This window comes from Mugil cephalus, chromosome 21 (assembly GCF_022458985.1).
Source record: "Mugil cephalus isolate CIBA_MC_2020 chromosome 21, CIBA_Mcephalus_1.1, whole genome shotgun sequence".
Lineage (NCBI taxonomy): Eukaryota > Metazoa > Chordata > Actinopteri > Mugiliformes > Mugilidae > Mugil > Mugil cephalus.
Window position 1 is genome coordinate 14627089 of NC_061790.1, and position 17895 is coordinate 14644983.

Sequence of the window (17895 nt, forward strand, 5' to 3'; positions counted from 1 at the left end):
TGCACTTCAAACACAAGAGGAACCAAGGGAGTATGGATTTAAACATGTTGTATATCCTTAAGTGAAGGTGAAGCCACGTGTTCCATGGCTCTTCCCAGCTCTCTATGTGTACAGCTTTAGTCCTCTACAGATGAGGCGGTTCCAGTGGAAATGTTGACCTACGCCCATGGCAACAGAAAACTCAGCTGTCCGGTGTGACCTTTTCCACTCCAGCTGTTTTCTCTTCATCACTATTATCATCCTACTCAGTACGTTCCATTTCCCCCCCTTCTTCCCACGTTATTGCTCCGTCATTGTAATGAGAAGACCACAGCTGAAATGATATGCGAGTCCCACCATACCTTCTGACGTGTTATTGGCCGAACTCTGAAGTTATTCACCGCGCAGACCTGCAGCCACATTTCATTCTGAGCCACCGGGGAACTGTGAAGGACGGAGAACCAGCAGAAATACTTTAACCCAGCTGCCATAACTCCGAGGTAGCAGGAAAAACACACAACGAACAACTCTGTGTGATTCAAAGCACCGGCAGATATACTCCCAGTGCAAGGATCTCATCCAGGGGCTGGTTTGTTTTTCTCTCTCACAAAGAAGCATCATGGAAAGGTGCAGCGCGGGGTGATTGCTATTGATCAGAACGCATTCTGCGGGTCTTTTCATTCCACATTCGGACCTTTCGGACAACAGTATCACGCGCATATGTGAAGTTTAAAACAAAACGGCAAACTTCTTAGTGCTGTAGCAACGATTTGGCATTTTGGGAAAAGAGTTTGATAAGAAGATTGATGTGGAGTTTATGACGGATTGTACAGCTAAAGTTTGTTTTGCTAAAACCAGCTCTCAGGAAAGTAACTTCAGGAAGTTGCCAGGAAGTAGCCTTGGAAATGTCATTTTCACACTTCACACGTCTTTGTGTAGATAAAACCAAAGATATTCTTAATGAATATGATTTAGAAGTGCTCAGGCTGAGTCTGTGACCTTCAGCCGGAGACATACTTGCTTCTTACAGTATATTATATAGTATATAGTTTCTTTATAATCCAAGTGAACAAGCTGCTGTTCTTAGCCTTGTATTGTCCATATTGAAATAACAGTGGTTCTCACCTTCTCTTCTCATAATAATCACATGTCCCCAAATCATTGCTCTTTAAGTCTTATATAATAGTTATAGAACATCTAAAGACATTTTGCAACTTAATAATGGCTGCATTTGACATATGGGAGGTGTTGCTGCCTTTGCGTGGCTTACTGCATAGGAGTATTTATTGACCAGAATTGTTGCACTTTTAAAAATAACCACAAGCTGTCACTTAGGCTCATGCACCAGTTCCAAAACTCATTAAAACCCGTCATTAAAGTTTTTCAGACAAGTTTGGATGTTTCGCATTCCTGCAAAGCCTTTCTTGATCACTCACAGCCACCACGCATCCATGCCGGCTCTTCCAAAATAGCGTCTGATAAACTGCGGGAACTGGAACAGTAGTTGGGCAGCAAGTGAAAACATTTCGCAGCAACACAAGCACAGGCAAGAAACTCGTGTTGAGGAACGACTTAACCCTCTGCCATTCCTGCCAGCTGCTGATGAGGTCAATTGGATCAAGGAAACTGGTGTTTCTCCTTAAACAGAACTGATACAGTCTGGCTCATTTTGCTCTCTCCTTTATCTTGCTGTCTTCTCTGGGATGGGATCCACTCGGTATTTACTTTCCTTTTCCTTTCCAGAAGCGAAAATCACCCTGACTGCTCGCCGATTCCATTCTGGCTACATACAACAAATTACTGCACGCGCCGCTGTTTTTTATCGAGAGACGGAAAAGAATGCATACCGTAAATAGTTGCTTGGGTTGCAAACGCGCTGATGGTCCGCAGTTCAATTCCGGCTCGGGCCCCCTGTGCTGCACGCCATTTCTTTCCCTGGTTACTTGTGTTCTAATGAGAGGAGAAAAAATGCCAAAAAAAAATTACCATTGCGGCAAGCAACAGAGAGAGAAAGAGAGTCAAATAATGCATTTGAATTCAAATGTTTCATGACAAGAAGATGTTCTTCTGTCATTAAAGCGCCACCGCAGACACACTTCCTTCAGCGCTGTTGCCCAGAAACTTGCTCTCTCTGTTATTAGTGGCTTTTCAGAGCGGGACTACTGTGAGGCAAATGATGATTATGTAACATGGGTGTTTTGGGTGAGAGCTGAATGGTATTAAAGGGCTGGCAGAGCAGCTGGCAAAGGAGAAACTGGAGGAAAGTCTCGCACAGACACACACACACACACACAGATCCAGACATACATACACAACCTCTGCTTACCTCATATCAACCAAACATCCCTGGGGGCACAGGTATGCAGCGCATGAATTATGTAACGAGCCAGGAGGTTACTCCACATGCTTGTGTGCATGCATTGTGTTTGTTTAGTTTTTTTTTTTTTTTTTTTCTGTTGAGCATGACAGACAGACAAACCGTCGTCTGTCAGGATGCAGATGAGCCCCGCGCCCCGACAGTCGTCGAACCGGGAGATAATGAACGGGTTTAGTGCTTCCCGCGAAATTGGGCCGGTGATGATTTTAGTGAGCCGTTGGGGAGCGCCTCTGGAACAGCCCTCTGCCTCCCTCCACTGCTCTCCATCTCTAATCTCTCTGTACATCTCACCCTCTCTCTGTCTCACTGTCTCCTCCTCCACACCCCCCATCCTTCGCCTCTCGGTCTCGCAGCGCTGTCTTATCGACTGACACAAATAAAGCTGTGTGCGTTTTCTGCGATTGTGCTCCTGCGCATGTGTGCGTATTTGTGTGTGTGTGTGTGTGTGTGTGTGTGTATGTGTGTGTGTGTGTTTTCCCTCTGCATGGACCATCTCCCGCATGGACTGCAAATGGGTTTCACAAACACTTATCAGGACTGACTTCCTATCTCTCGCAGAGTGAAAAATAATATTGCTCATGCCAAAAATAGTCCCTTCGACAAGTCTATTGAGATCCGCCATAGTCTCCGCAGCCTCATTCATCTGCATCGTCCTTTGTCTTCAACGTGTCCGTCTCCTGGGCGGTAAATGCGCTGGAACGCGGCGCGTAGCCCGAGCACCCTCACGCGCGGCGAGCTATTTATGAAGTCTCATTGCTTCGTTCTTAAAAGGTCAGCTCACCCAAATTATCAAAATGCCAAGGTTTTGAGATATATCTGTCTCCGCAATTTCTGCCTCCGCCTCCGAAAGGAACAGAGGCGAAAGGGAGGTTGTTTGTGGAGCCCGCCGCGCAGAAAGATGACATTTAAAGGAAATCGGCGTGCTACATGTTTTTAAAAATGTCACTGTTTTCCCCCTGTAATCCATAGAACTGTTTAATTTACTCATTACACTGGCACCGCAACATCCCTTTGCAAAAGGGAGATTTTTTTTTCTGTAACGTCCTGTTAAAATCCTCACGCCCTCCAACAAAATGTCTCTTAATTTCCAGAATCACAGCAGTATAGTAGGCACAGCAGATATGCGTCAATCCACCACTTTGGTCCAAACCACTGGATAGATGTGTAACCAACAAAATTTGGTGCACAAATATCTCTCTTTGAATGAGAACTATGATTTTTTTTTCATGTAGTGCCAATGTCAGGTCAAAATATGAACAAATACATGCACGGTTAATGACATGTCCGTTAATGTTTGCTGTACACGGTGGGCACACTAAGCATTTTGCATTTTTCGACATTGTCCTTACAGGCGAATTAGCAGGCTGGCATCAACATTTAACTCAAAGCACCGCTTTAACTGTGCACGGACTCTCGGAGCCATGACTGTGTTTTTCTGTATGTCAGAACTGATGTATGTGCCCTCTGTGGGCTTTCCTCCTCTCCTTTGTAATTTCCGTTAACTGATTTCTACTGTAAACGCCCCTGCTGAACTGCTCACAGCGTGTTTCTCAGAGACATCGGGCTGCAGATGCTGGAGGAGTGAAAGCGGAGATGTCAGTGGTTATTTCGGAACATCCAATTCACTTCCACTGTATTGTGGTAGATGCTTAAAAATTGAAGTTTACAGCAACCTTAAGTGCAATTTCACGGTTAGAACGAAAAAAGTGCTTCATGTGGTTAATCAGCCATACGCAGCAACTGTCAGTCACATTACGATCCAACCACATCTATAAAGGCCAAGGACTGTGTCGTGTTATAAATATTAATACTCACTTTTTTTGTGAGGGAACCACTGTTAAGAAAGAATGTCTGAAAGGAAATTAGAAATAAGTACAGTGCAAGTGGGAATCATTGACCTTTTCAGTACACTCGAACACCTTACCCTCTTTGAAACAGCGCCTGCAAGCAGAGCTGCGAATGTACACTCAGACAAATTACACATGAAATTGACATTTCTCTCTGATTAATTTAAGTAAATTACAGTGTCAGTCATGTGGAAAAAGCGGGCACGCTTTTGGCAACTTGGAGTCTCCAGAGTTGAAGCCCATGATCAGAACTTACTTAAACCTGGAGACATCAAGGGTGGTGGAGTGAAGGTGGTGATGTCTGCTGTTGAAGTGTGCGTGGTGTCATCGTGCTAAGATCTGAAGCTCCCTCCGTTGTGGGAGCAGACGAGTCTGGCAAGGGATTTTGAAGTAAAAAAAAAAAAAGTGACATGTGTGTGGGAAGCTTCTCCGGGTCAAAGGATGGGTTGAAATACGGGCAACTGGACTTGTAGAGTTTCTCAAAGACGTTTTGCTCGTGAAGGAGCTACTTGGATGATGCACAAACGTCTTTAAGAAGCTCTTCAAGGAAGAAATCTACCACAAAATCTGCGACTGTATAAACTGACTCGTATCGGAGATGCGCCAGGAAAAAAAGTCCTACAAGTACAGTTTGCTGATGAACATAGTTAATAGACGGAAGACCGGTGCTAATGTGCTCTGGATAGATGAATCAGAGATGGAGTTGTTTGGCCACAGAAACAACAGACTTGTTTGGTTTTTCGGGAGAGGAGTCTCGTACCAACTGTGAAGCATGGTGGTGGAAATGTTATGTTTGGTGTTGTTTCTCTGCCTCGGGGACTGGGCAGCTTTCAGCCACTGATTCAACTCTGAATTCCGCATCCTATCAAAGAGCGACGAAAAGAATGCGAGGCCATCTGTCGGAGAGCCGAAGCCCAACCAGGATGGGACCTTCCAAACGGGATGACAGTCCTGGCCATGCTAGCAAATGTGCGCTTGTCCAAGTATGTGGGAAAAAAAAAAAAAGCAGCAACTTCCATGATGTGCAGTCATTTTCTCACATAACTGTGTGTTCACGTAAGAGCCCCCTTAACACGCAGCGAGGAGCCGAACTATTTACGGGACCACTTTCCCTTAACTTGAGTGAAGTGACCCTTTGAAAACACACACAAAGAAGTCACTTACTATTACACAAGTGGTCGCACCCTTTTCCTTCCACATGGAAACACACACTTAAAACTTCCAGCTGGCTCCCTCCAGCGTTTTTTTTTTTTTTTTTTTTTTTTCCCCAGCACGCATCCTCGGGCTGACAGACAGGTCTCCATCGACTGGTCGACCCCCGGGGACCCGGCGGCAGAAGTGCCGCTCCGTCGCCGCTCTATCTGGAAATTTACCGCGGGGCAATTACTCCCGCGAATGACGCAGCAGCCGAACGGGCGCAGCCATCGGAAGCGCCGTGATGGAGGTTGAATAAGAGGGAAGTGTCGGGAGCGAGATGAGGTGGAGAAGGTGGAGCGTTTCCATAGCTACCTAATTGGACACATCCCCCCGCCGTTTCCCGTTTCTCCATCATATTGAATTAAAGTACATCATCCTCTTTCTGCTGTTCTGGCCCAGTCATTTCAAAGGCTGCCCTTGTTCGCCTCACACCACATAAAAGGACATTGTATGAAAAGAAATGTTTTTGCTGCTCCAATTACCTTGTTGTAATCTTATCTTTGCTTCTGGCAGCAAGAACTGAAGCTCCTTTGTCCCCTTTCCTCCTGCTCCCTTGTGCTTGTGGGCGCCTCATCACCTCATCCTCCTTCCTCCTCCTGTGTATTCGGCCGGCCGCAGGTTTTCCCACGTCGATGTTTCTGCTGCTGCTGCTGCTGCTGCTTAGCAGTCTTTATCAGGGAATAGGGTCTTGTCTAGATCTGTGCAGATTACAGTACGCGTTTGATTGAGTGGATTGTGACATATCTGTGTGTTATCGCTGAGGTAGTGTTCCGGCTTTATAGAATCAGATATCTGCCGTGTTTACGGAAGATAGGAAGGAGATGTGAGGGAACGATGAGGTGTTTGTTTGGACAGCAGCCACGAAATTTGTCATAGCCGCGCTCCCGCTGTCTGTGTTCTCTTTTGTTTTGATGTCCTTGACCTCAACCCGAGGGGTCCCAGACTTGGTGACTAAGCTGTTTTATTAGGTGTGTTGAGAGTCTGTGTCAGCCCACGTTGCCCCACAGGCACGACTGTACTTCTATCACGGCTGCAGTGTCAAAACCTTATTTTTCAGTCTTTTTCGTCCGTGTTCATTTTTTTATAAAGCGGAGCGCGGTCAGCTGTGGGTTTCTAACCTCAGAGCTGTGAAACCAGACAAAATCCATTCCGAGACTCGGCAAGGTTGATTTCAAAATTAAAAAGTTTTTTTTCGGCTGACGCAGGCACTATTTTCTTGCTTTGCTCTATCACCGTGTTGTTTGTTTCAGCAAAAAAAAAACAAAGAAAGAAAAAAAAGGTTTGCTCGTTTTCCACATCGAAGGCCAAGAGATAAGAACCAAAGAAGGCGGCGGAGAGATGTCAAACCCCAGGAGCAGTCCTCTGAGGCTTGCCAAACGAGAATGAGATTTACCTGCCTGGTGCTCTTCCAAGCACTCAAACACTGTGCTTACCGTTAGTCCACAAGAGAGAGGCAGCAAGCGGCGGTGAGTGTTTCTGTGGGGAGGAAAGGAGGAAAAAAAAGGGAGAGAAAGGTTTTTCCTTTGAGAGCGTCCTGTTATTATTCTGCCTCAGGCGCCGAGCAGAGAGAAATGAGTGTTCTGTGTTTATGGGACCTAACACAAAACCTCATGTATACATGCTAGCGCACACACCGACGCACGGATGCTCAGAAAGACTGGCAGCAGCATATCAACAAGATGAAGTTGGTAAAGGAGGAGAATAAACACGTCTGGCAGAGTGTGAGGACGACCAATTGGAGGCAGAAAATGGAGCTGACACATCAGATTGCGGTATGAAGCCATGATAGCGGTGCGGTCGGCTACATCCAGCTATTTACCATGCGGACAAATTGGTCCCAGGAGGATAAATCACAAACGACTTTGGTCATCTTCTAACTTCCTCTCTAATGCTGCCTTGAGGTTGACATTTTTGACTTTGAGCAAAATGTCTCAACAACTACTGGACATAAAAATTAATAATACCCCCCCATTTAATGCCACCCTCAGGATAAACTTTAACAACTGCTCTTAACTTTTCTTGTAACACCATCATGAGGTCCAAATGCCCGGAGCTATGTTCAAGACTAATGATATTCACTCAGACTGCCTATACATTATCATCTGCGCCGTGGTAGACAGAAGACCGGTGCTAATGTGCTCTGGGCAGATGAATCAGAGATGGAGTTGTTTGGCCACGGAAACAACAGACTTGTTTGGTTTTTCGGGAGAGGAGTCTCGTACCAACTGTGAAGCATGGTGGTGGAAATGTTATGTTTGGTGTTGTTTCTCTGCCTCGGGGACTGGGCAGCTTGCAGCCACTGATTCAACTCTAAATTCTGCTTTGTATCAAAGAGCGGCGAAAAGAATGCGAGGCCATCTGTCGCAGAGCCGAAGCCCAACCAGAATTGGACCTTCTACCAGGATGCATTCTAGCAAGTCCCCAGTCATAAAAGTTGATACCTCGCCGTAAATGCCACCTTCGGGATAAAGTGTGACAACTTCTCTTTTCTGGCGACGTCATGATTGGGTCCAAATATATCCTGTGCTTTGGTTTACGTTCAAGACACATGATACTCACATCACACACAGGCTAAGCAGGGAACTCCTAGGAGATTCCCCTGTGTTCTTACACCAGTCAAGATATACAGTCCCTCCAGCGAATTCTTGGGTCTACCCCGAGGTCTCCTTCCAATTGCCCAGTAAACCCCAGAAGGGAAGCTCCCGGGAGGCATTATCACCCGATGCCGGAACCACCTCAGCTGGCCCCTTTCGACGAGAAGGAGCGGCGACTTTACTCCAGGATCCCTCCGGATGTCCGAGCTCCTCACCTTTTCCTCCGAGGCTGAACCCGGCCATGCTAAAGAGGAGCCTAATTGCAGCCCCAAAGCCATTCGTTCTTTCGGCAGCTACCCAAAGTTGGGGGCCACAGGTGAAGGTTGGAACGTAGAGCGACTGTTAAATTGAAAGCTTTGTCTTACAGCTCGGCTCCCTCTTCACCACCACAGTTCGATAAAACTCCACCATTGTATCCTCTTTCACTTAGGGCTAGAACTAACCCTCAGCTTATGGAGAACAATCCACCATTTTCCTCCAGCATTCTGGCTTTAGAGACGACTAAGACTTTGCTGTCCTTATTGCTAATTAGTAAGAGGCTGGATGTTGTAAACACTGCAAAACATGAGCATGATTTAAGTGTTTGCATGCTGCCATTAGCATTTCGTTAAAAGCATGGCTGTAGACTACTTTGAGACACAATGCTCACGCCGAGTCAGTCTGAGGAGCCTCCGAGGCTCCTCTGACCTCCAGAGCTGACCTATTAATTAAACATGTCGGGCTTCCTGTCAGCAGCCGGAGAGAGGGGAAAGGCACGGAGGAGGGAAGGCGTTTCATCGAAGCCTTTAAGGCCGACTCCGCTGCGGTTATTAAGGCGTCAGACTTAACTCTTCCTCTCCAATGGGGGGGGTCGTCCGTCCGTGGCCGCAAACGGCCAGGACAGCAGCTCAGCCGGTGCATTATTCATGCTGCTTGTAAATTGGCCAGCTGCAGCCCGTCCCAGAAGGAAACCAAGTCCACAATACGCCTGCTCTTCCCATACAGCAGGTTCCTCGGCTCGCGAAAACTCCCGGTTTTCCAGTGGCATCGTCACGCGCCAACCGCTGTTTCATTTAGTTTCCCATCATCTATAATTCTACAGCGGCGCTGCCCCGACGCTTCTGTTTTCCACATGTGCAATACACTGCATCAGAATGAACTATACAATATGCCCAGTATGCAGTATCCCACCTGTTCACTCATGTATTTCCAATACATGTGCACTTTTTTCCCCCCTATGAATCTATGGAGGTGCCAGAGGGCCTAATGCAATTGTGAATTATTGGGACTTAGGTAACTGTTTTATATTGCTTCGGAGCCCAAACATATTTTGGTGTAGAACCCAATAAAGCCGGAGTGATTTATGAACCCGGCTTTTTTCATTGGTTTTGGTAACCATTCTGTTTTTTTATTTTTTTCCCCCAAAGCAATCTTGAGAGGGGCATATCTGTAAACCGATAAGTAGAATGTTGATGATGATTGTTTTTTGCATGCGGCGAGTTGGGGGGGGAAAGAAGAAGAAAAAAAATGATGGCATTATACCGGATGGTAATGTATGCTGTGACGTGCGAACGACATCCAGACGATGGCTCTGTTTTATTTATTTTTAAATCTCCTCCCCTTCTTCTCTCCCTTTCTCTCCTCTCCCATCTTTAGATAACAAATACGCCCCTGCGGTGAGCCTAAACGGTTTTATATTCATCCTGGGAGGAGCCTATGCCAGAGCTACCACTATCTATGACCCAGACAAAGGCAACATCAAGGCTGGCCCCAACATGAATCACTCCCGGCAGTTCTGCAGGTAAGAGATAATTAGCGTAGCAGCACCACATGTAAGTTAAATCCAAAATGCTCAAATTATAGGCCTGTCTTGTGCGAAGCTTCAAAAATAACACTGATATTATTACACAGCCTCAAACAGGAATGTAAAACTCAGGCGTATTAGCAGTCTGTCAGTCTTTGGGAAAATGCATCCAGGCCGGTTAATTAAAACTCGAACAAAGCCAGTCGTGGGCTGACGGTGTTTCCGACGTGATGCTACGATGGGCTTCTCTAGAAGCTTCTCGACCGGTGGAGAAAAAACAAACACACACACACACAAAAAAAAAAAACGCTTTTCAATTCACTGTTAAGGGCTCGGATTGGAGAACATGCCAGATCTGCACCGCCGATGTCCGTCGCGCGAAGACAAACAAGCGTCTGCCAGCTCCAACCTCTGATCTGATCTGCTCAGCTTGAGTTATTACAGCGAGATTCCAGCAGCTTCTCCCACTCTCGTGTGAGGACAGCGGGGTTAATTTGCACTTAGCTAGTGAGTGACCTGAGGAGAGAAAAAAAAAATGCAGGTACAACTGTAACTTTTCAACCATACGTGAACACATAATGGAGAATTAACAGCAGCGGTGGGATCACACCCTAATATCCCAGTCAACTCCAGCCACCGAGGTGTGCACTTTGCTGGATAATGATCTCACAGTTTTCCAGTCTTTTTTTTTTTTTTTTTTCCCTTTTTTCTCTCCCTCTCTCTCTCTCTCTTTCGCAGAAGCTCGACAAAAAGAAATGCATGAAATACATTTGGGAGGCAATTACAGACAGTGATCTTATGTGCAGAACGTACAGCATAAATCATGTTGTCAGAGTTATTGATAAGCTGCTCCAGCACACGGCAGGCTGCTGTTCTGCTACATTTAACTAAGTCTGAGGAGGACAACAAACAGGCCGCCGTCAAATAAAAAAAAAAAAAAAAAAAACACACACACACACGGATTCTAAGAAATATCTGGCGCCGCGCGGAAGTCGAGCAGGTCATCGCGCAGGAGAGGAGCCGCTCGGCCCTCCGCGGGCCCTGCACCTCCCCTCTGTTTATCAGGAAGAGCAGCTCCAGGCTTTGCCCCGCACGCGCTCTCCATTTTGGATCAGCTGGGCTTTCTTTCTGAGTAGATTTAGGCTTTATGTAATAATCTTTTTTCGGTCCCAGCAGTGTTGTGTATTTGTGCAATATGACTGCGTGTTGTTCGCTGCGTGCGTGGCGTGGCGCGTGCGCACGCGCGCGTTTGAGCGTGCACCTTATGTAAATGCAGATCGTTCCAAACCCCAATAGGAGTACAAAGCCCTAATCAGCTTACAGCCCAAGTTTTAATCCTCTGCGCACACAAACTCCTGTTTCTGTTTCTCATATCAAATGAGCACATTTGTACAGATATTTGCTTTTTCATTAGCTTTCTCTCTCACCCTCGAGAGAGAGCGCTGTGTGTGTGTGTGCGCGCGCCCCCCCTCCTTTTTTTTTGGTTTCCTTTTTTCCTCCTCCGTACCTCACATAGTAGCCTGGTTGAGTATATAGAGAGCATGTGTGAGGGAAGTCAAATAATCTCAGGCATGGCCCCCAGCACGACAATCAGCATGTTTGTGGAGATGCTGTCTTCGTGCGGCTTTGTTGTCTGATCGTGATTAGCAACCCGAACAATATGTCTGCCGCTGTGACTCATGGCTAATATCAAAGCCCAAGTAGCTCGCGCTCGCATTCAGCTACTTATCTCCCTGACACTGATTACCTCTCATTACTGTGAATAGGGCCTGCGTTCCAACGAGAAATTAATATTTGACTTTGAACTCGTAATCCCGACGATTCCAGTCAGAGCTGACACTCGCGGTTGCCGCCGCAACAAGTGTGGTTTCGGAGGGAAATTCTGAGGGCAGGACGCGGCTCTCTGCGAGCGAGCGTCGCAATTTAAACGCAGTGGTGACGTAGCATCTCACAGTAAAATCTGTCCGCTTTTTCCAAAGTCAAAAGCTTTCATTGTAAGGAGATTTAACATTAAAGGATTATGTGGTTTTTATAGCATCATTTCTGGTTTGTGTCAGTCTGCCACTAACGGAACGCACTGAAAGGGTACGGCTGGAAAACTGGCATCATTTATTACAACCTTTCATTCTGCAAGGAGTTAGTTTAGGAGACGGATACTTCTCTCTCATACTGTGTATAGACCGATCAGGCATAACATTATGACCGCCTTCCCAATATTGTGTAGGTCTCCCTTGTGTCTGAAGAACAGGTGTGACTCATCAGAGAATGGACATGTGCCTTGTGAGGGCGTCCTGTGTCCTGTGGTGGGTTGAGGGGAGGGAGGGGCCTCTGTGGACGAGGCTTGTTACAGTGAATCCCGAAGATACTCGATCCAGTGAACAGGATCTGGTGAATTTGGAGGCCAGGTCAACACCTTGCGCTGTTTTGAGTTGTTCCTAAACCGCGCTGCTGCCATCAAGGAGCGTCCTTGCTATGGGTTGGGAGTGTTATGGGTGCTACATGTCTAAGTTACATCCACATCAGGTCTGAAAGTTTTCTAGAAGGACATTGTCACATGAGGGTCAACGTTATTCACTTCTCCTGTCAGTGGTTTTAATGTTGCGGCTGATCGTGTACATACGTTACTAGCTTTACTCTGAACCCTCCCCGGCTTTCCCTACCTAAAAAGTGTATATGTATGCCTTCAAGATTTATTTCCTGAACTGAACTAGATTCTGTGTCTCCCCGTTTAGCGCCGTCATCCTGGACGGGAAGATCTACGCCACGGGAGGCATCGTGAGCAGCGAGGGCCCGGCCCTCGGCAACATGGAGACTTTCGACCCGTGCACCAACTCTTGGACGCTGCTGCAGTCACTGCCCTGCCCGCTCTTCAGACACGGCTGCGTGGTCATCAAGAAGTACATCCAGAGCGGCTGAGGGCGGACCGGATCGCACTGGGTCAACGCCAAAACACCAGCTGAGCGCCAGTTGTGGGACAGTGCGTGACGGCAGCTTGGAGGCGGGCCGGCCGGTCGGTCGGTCCGTCGGCCAGCGACCTCTGGACTTGATGCCAGCATCCATCCACACTGTTCCCCGTCCCTCCACCCCTTAAATAAAAACCTGTGCAGAATGTACTCATGTTCAACTACTCGGCCATGTCAGGTGACGATGCCTAACCTCCAGTACTGTATGTGTCATGGTAGTAGTTCATCCTCTCATCCAACAGGCACAGGGACGCTCTTAGTAATTTACAAGCTCCTTGGTTGATGGTCGTTTTTGGTTTTCCAGTTCTGTCTTTTTCCAGATTTCTGTAAACTCACCACGTCCCCATTTCTTCAGTATACTTTATTATCAGCTCAGTGGAAGCCATTGCCGGTCCGGATATTGTAGCTTTCATTGTCATTCGTTAGCAAAAGTTGATTTGTGGTGTTTGCTGATTTTTCACCAGTGACTTCTACAGGACAGGAGGAAGAGTGAAGGACAGGAATCTGTTATCTTCTCTATCGGTGGATTTGATGAGTTTCTTCTCTCTCCGGTGCGAAAAGAAGCAGAATTCCCCCTATGTGGACTCGCGAGATAATTTCAAATCCAGATTCTGAACTCTGCACAAACCCACCTCTTTTAACGACTCTCAAAACATAGGAAAAGCTATCAAATCTGGCCAGCTACGGGTTTAAAAAGAGAAAATCTTTGTTTTCTTTGTTCTTGTGCGATCCCAGCCTGATTTAAATATCATCTGCAGAGTGAGGGGCTTGTTTTCCCCTCTTTAAATCGCACTCTCTGGCTCCCGGAGACAAAAGCAGCACCACGAGAGAGAGAGAGAGAGAGAGGGAATTCCTCTTTCCACCGACGTCCAATCAGATGTTCAAGTTGGGACAGTTCCTCCGGAAAAAAAGCACAATATTCACCTGTGACTGTTACCATGGAAACTATCTGTTGATTCATGTTTTTATTCCGTCTCTCATCGGCAGTCCTCCCTTTTTTTGTTTTATACAACGCGTTTCATTGCAACCCACAGATTACGTCGGGTTGGTATTCTGTAAATACAGGAAGGAAATATGTATATTTTAAAAATCTGAAGGCAATTCTGTATAAATGTTTTTAGAAAAAAAAAAAAAAAACGGATAGACTGGAATCAAAATGGTATGTCTGTAAATCTGTACCCAGAAAGGAGAAATTAACAATTGTTATTATTGAAACCTAATACATATACCAGAACATGAACCCGGTGTCAAGTCTATTTCTTTTTTGCTACACTACTCGTTTGGTTTCTAATAAAAACAAAAAAATAGCCAGAGGGACATATCTGCATATAAAAATATGCATATAATATTATATGCATATAATATTTACAGTAAATAAACACTTCAGATTTACAGTTTGCACCTTTTATTCAAGTATATCACAGCAGTTTATTTGAGAAATACAGTAAATGTTTCATTTCAAATATAACTTACACTAAAGTAACAATTGCGAACAGGTGTGTTAAATACACAAAACGAACAGAACTGACAAAGCTATGAGAAGACTCGACTAAATAAACTGTGGAGAGGGGAGAAAAAAAAAAGGAAAAACATAAGAAAAAACAGGGAAGAACAAAGTAATTCAAGAGAGAACGCCCCTTTTCCTTCTGCATACTGGACTAAGTAGTCTCAACTACCAGACAAAAATTGGTTGTTAGTCCAAACTGGCTACAATTTATAATAAGAAAAAGGAAGATCACAATGTATGACATTTAACTACTCATATTTTGTGTCCAAATGCGTTTAGAAATCCATAAAAATAATTCTTTTGGCAGAAACTGGAGACAAAATGAACGACATTGAAAGGAAGTTTACCTGGTCCTGTTTCTCTTTCTGGGATGTGCTCTACAGAAACTGTGTCTGATATGCCAATGCTAGCCTCTTCCAGTATGCCATAGTCCTTAACCACTTTCAACAAGGAAAAAACTCCGAACAGTGAAATAAATAGAAGAGCGCTGAAAGAGCATGTTGAACCTGAGAGACCTGTAAACCCTTTATTCCCCCCGTACACGCCAAATAAACCTGCTACACAAACGCTACGCAATTCAGCAAAAAAATGTTAAAATGGACGCACGACGCTTCCCCGTTTAGTTCAATTTCAGTACAAAAAGACAACTTGCTGACTATTAAGGTGTAAAACTTTTTTTTTTAATAATAATAAATAATAATGAGATGAAGTTTGAAAAAACAAAACAAAACAAAAAAAACACTCGGGGGGGGGGACAAAACAAAAAAAGGCGACGAGTGTGTGAAGAGGCTGGAAATGCTCTCGATAGCTTCTAAGAAGGGGTGATAAAATGTGAGAGGAGAAGCTCTACTACGATGTATCCTCTACAGTAGAAATTTAAGAGAACCTGAAAGCGTAAAATATACAGTCCGTGAAATACCCTTAAAATTTATGCAATCATCATCTGGCTCAAATGCAAACATACATAACAATCAGAGAGATAAAACAACTCTTGGATTACTGCAGCAGCCGCGGTTGCGCTGATCTGGTACCTAAGGTGGTACTGGTGATGTTCAAACAGTATTTTTGTAGGGAGAAAAAAAAAATACTGTTTCTTTTTTTTTTTTTTTTTTTGTACCCAGTAAACAGTTTTCGCATTAAAATAAATTAAGCTGAGGTAGCATTGGTTTTTCCTCTCTGCAGTAGTCCAAGTGCTAACCTGTCATCGCCAGTTTGCATACGGTCTTTGCTTTTCGTCACCTAGAGTCCCAGAAAAGGCAGAGGTGAAGGTGAGCTGGGGTTGAGAGTCGCAAACGAGAGGTTTTTGAGGACTGGACAAGAGTGCTTGTAGAGAAAGAGAAACCTCCTCCAGTCTACGCCTGCTCAAAATATGGCATCTTCGAAAGAAAAATTTAAAAAAAAGGAAAGAAAAATGCCATCAGAAACCTTATAAAGCTTTAGTAAATACCTTAACTTACTGCAGTCAGGAAAACATACACTGTGTTGGCGACAAAGGAGAACCCAGCTTCTCATGTCTGGTGTTGAGAAAACAGAATGAATTGAACCCATAAAGTCAGTACACACATTTAAAACAGAAAAACAAAAAACACGTTTCATACACTTTAGTGACGGGCACTGCCTAGAATGGCCTTGTTCATCATGAATTCATGCAACTCAAAGCGTTTCCATTTATAAAAAACAAAACAAAAAGGTAAAAAATAATTATCAAATGCACAAAATAATACATTATGTTGACATGACTGTCTTAATAGAACAGTTTTCATAGTTGAAAGAGGATGCCAGTGGACAGGCAACTTTACTCAGCACCTTTTTTTGTTGTTGTAGGGAGCGGGATAACACATGGCACAATAAATCCTTTGACTCACATCGTTATTTTTTTTTTTGTTGTTGTTGTTTTTTGTTTTTTTTTTGCATATGAATGACTGAAGGACGGCTGGTGTTGTCTCCTCGCGCCTGCCGTCTGCTCAGGTGGAGACTGCCCTCCCCCAGCTGGTCCGGGGATTTGACGGAACATGAACACATTTTTAAAATCGTCACAACATTTGAAGTGCTTCACACACGTGTGGCCGGACGCCGACGGCCAAGGAAGTGATCCGACGACTCCTCTTCGCGTTCGCCGGCTTTTGGCCCAGGTTGGAGTTAAAACTAACCAGAGATGTACAACTTAGATATGTTTTGAACCTAATGGTGATAAAATCGAAAAGATCTTTTATTTCATTTTTTGAATTTATTTTTTGCTTCAGGGTCATTGTGACCTCAGTGGTTAGGACCCGCCCCAGCTCGGAGCCTGTTCATTGTCACGTAGTAAATCAAACATCCTGATAAATATATCATATGAGGTTTTAAATAAGGCACACGCTAGGCAGTGCAAACTACAGATGCCTTCCAATTTGTACTGCTTCCAGTTCCTCAGCCGGGGTGTCGGTAGGAAAAAAAAAAAAAAAAAATCAATTGGCGGGCACAGCTTGAGTGGGAGATGGAGGACATTCATACTGTGACTGTAGTTAGGAAGGGGGGGGAGGGGAAAAGGGGGTGGGGGTTCCAGATACCACAAACTATTTAGATGACAATCTGCTAAGCGAGTGCTTTGAGTGGAGGTTTCCCAGATGACTGCTACGCTTGGACATGACACTGGAAGGGAGGGGACGGGGGGGGGGACTAGGGGTTCTCCACACCCGGTGACCGCCGTAAGGAAGAGGACGTAAATTTGGTTCCGCTGAGCTAACCTCGTCGGGTTTCGCGGCTAAAACTTCTTTGTAAACTATTGTTCAGGGTGAGCATGGGGGGGGGGGGGGGGGTGGCTGCTCAATAGCTTGGTAATAGCTGGCCCACGATGAGGCGTTTCCACTCGAGGCCAAGAGCGCTCAGCGATGCAGTCGGATGATTCAGAACACTATCTCTCCTCGTCTCCTAGCAGCACTCAGCATTCACACTTCTGCTGGTGAGGGTCTGAGCGAGTGTGTGCATTTCCAGGTGTGTGTTTGTAGAAATGCATGCATGCCCAAGTGATGTGTTTTAAGTGTGTGTGCGCGCGCTCGCCTGCTCCGGAGAGGAGCGGCCAGGGTGTGATATGACATCACCGGTCATCCAAGGTTAAGAAGAGCAGCATGGATAAAAGGTAAGGATAGCACCCAAGTAGCACCAGGGCTGCCCGACACCATTGGTGTGTGTGTGTGTGTGTGTGTGTGTGTGTGTGTGCGTGTGTGTGCGTGCGTGCGTGTGTGACCGACACACCTCCAGGGGTTTGGTTGTGTAGAATGAGTCTGGATGTGGCCAGGTTCCTGAGACGATAGCACCATTGAATGTCTCTGTCCTCGTCCTCGTTTTGATCCCTCCGAAGCTCCGGGAGGGCGTTGGACTTTTTCCATTTGTGTGTTTTTTCGTGTTGAGGGCTGGACTCAGAAGCTCCTTCACTCTCACTCAGTCAGTTCGTGTGTGTGTGTGTGTGTATGTGTGTGTGTGTCTTTTGTGGTCCCAGGCTATTCAGGATCTACCTGATAGTTATCCTCCATCTCACAGGAATGTATCAAAATGCTGGATTCTCTCCTCCATCTCCTGCAGGACAAACAGAAAAACACACATAATGCCCGGTCTCGAGCAACGCGGCAAAACTCAGATGTGTGTATAAAGCATCTGTGCAGCACGCTT

At 45.6% G+C, this 17895-nt stretch overlaps 2 protein-coding genes across 5 annotated transcripts in view; one reads left to right on the forward strand and one right to left on the reverse strand.

The window, feature by feature from the left end:
• The window catches only part of LOC124998743 (kelch-like protein 29), a 227690-nt gene extending 213710 nt beyond the window's left edge, over nt 1-13980 (forward strand). For all 4 annotated transcript variants that reach the window (XM_047573244.1, XM_047573245.1, XM_047573246.1 and 1 more), the window contains 2 exons: nt 9630-9774; nt 12510-13980. In XM_047573244.1, the coding sequence (XP_047429200.1) occupies nt 9630-9774; nt 12510-12693 (329 nt within the window). In that variant the 3' untranslated portion in view covers nt 12694-13980. The remainder of the gene's footprint in view (nt 1-9629; nt 9775-12509) is intronic.
• Nucleotides 13981-14128: 148 nt separating this feature from the next.
• The window catches only part of atad2b (ATPase family AAA domain containing 2B), a 69481-nt gene continuing 65714 nt past the window's right edge, over nt 14129-17895 (reverse strand). Inside the window, exon 28 of the mRNA XM_047573210.1 lies at nt 14129-17802. Coding sequence (XP_047429166.1) covers nt 17761-17802 — 42 coding nt within the window. The 3' untranslated portion in view covers nt 14129-17760. The remainder of the gene's footprint in view (nt 17803-17895) is intronic.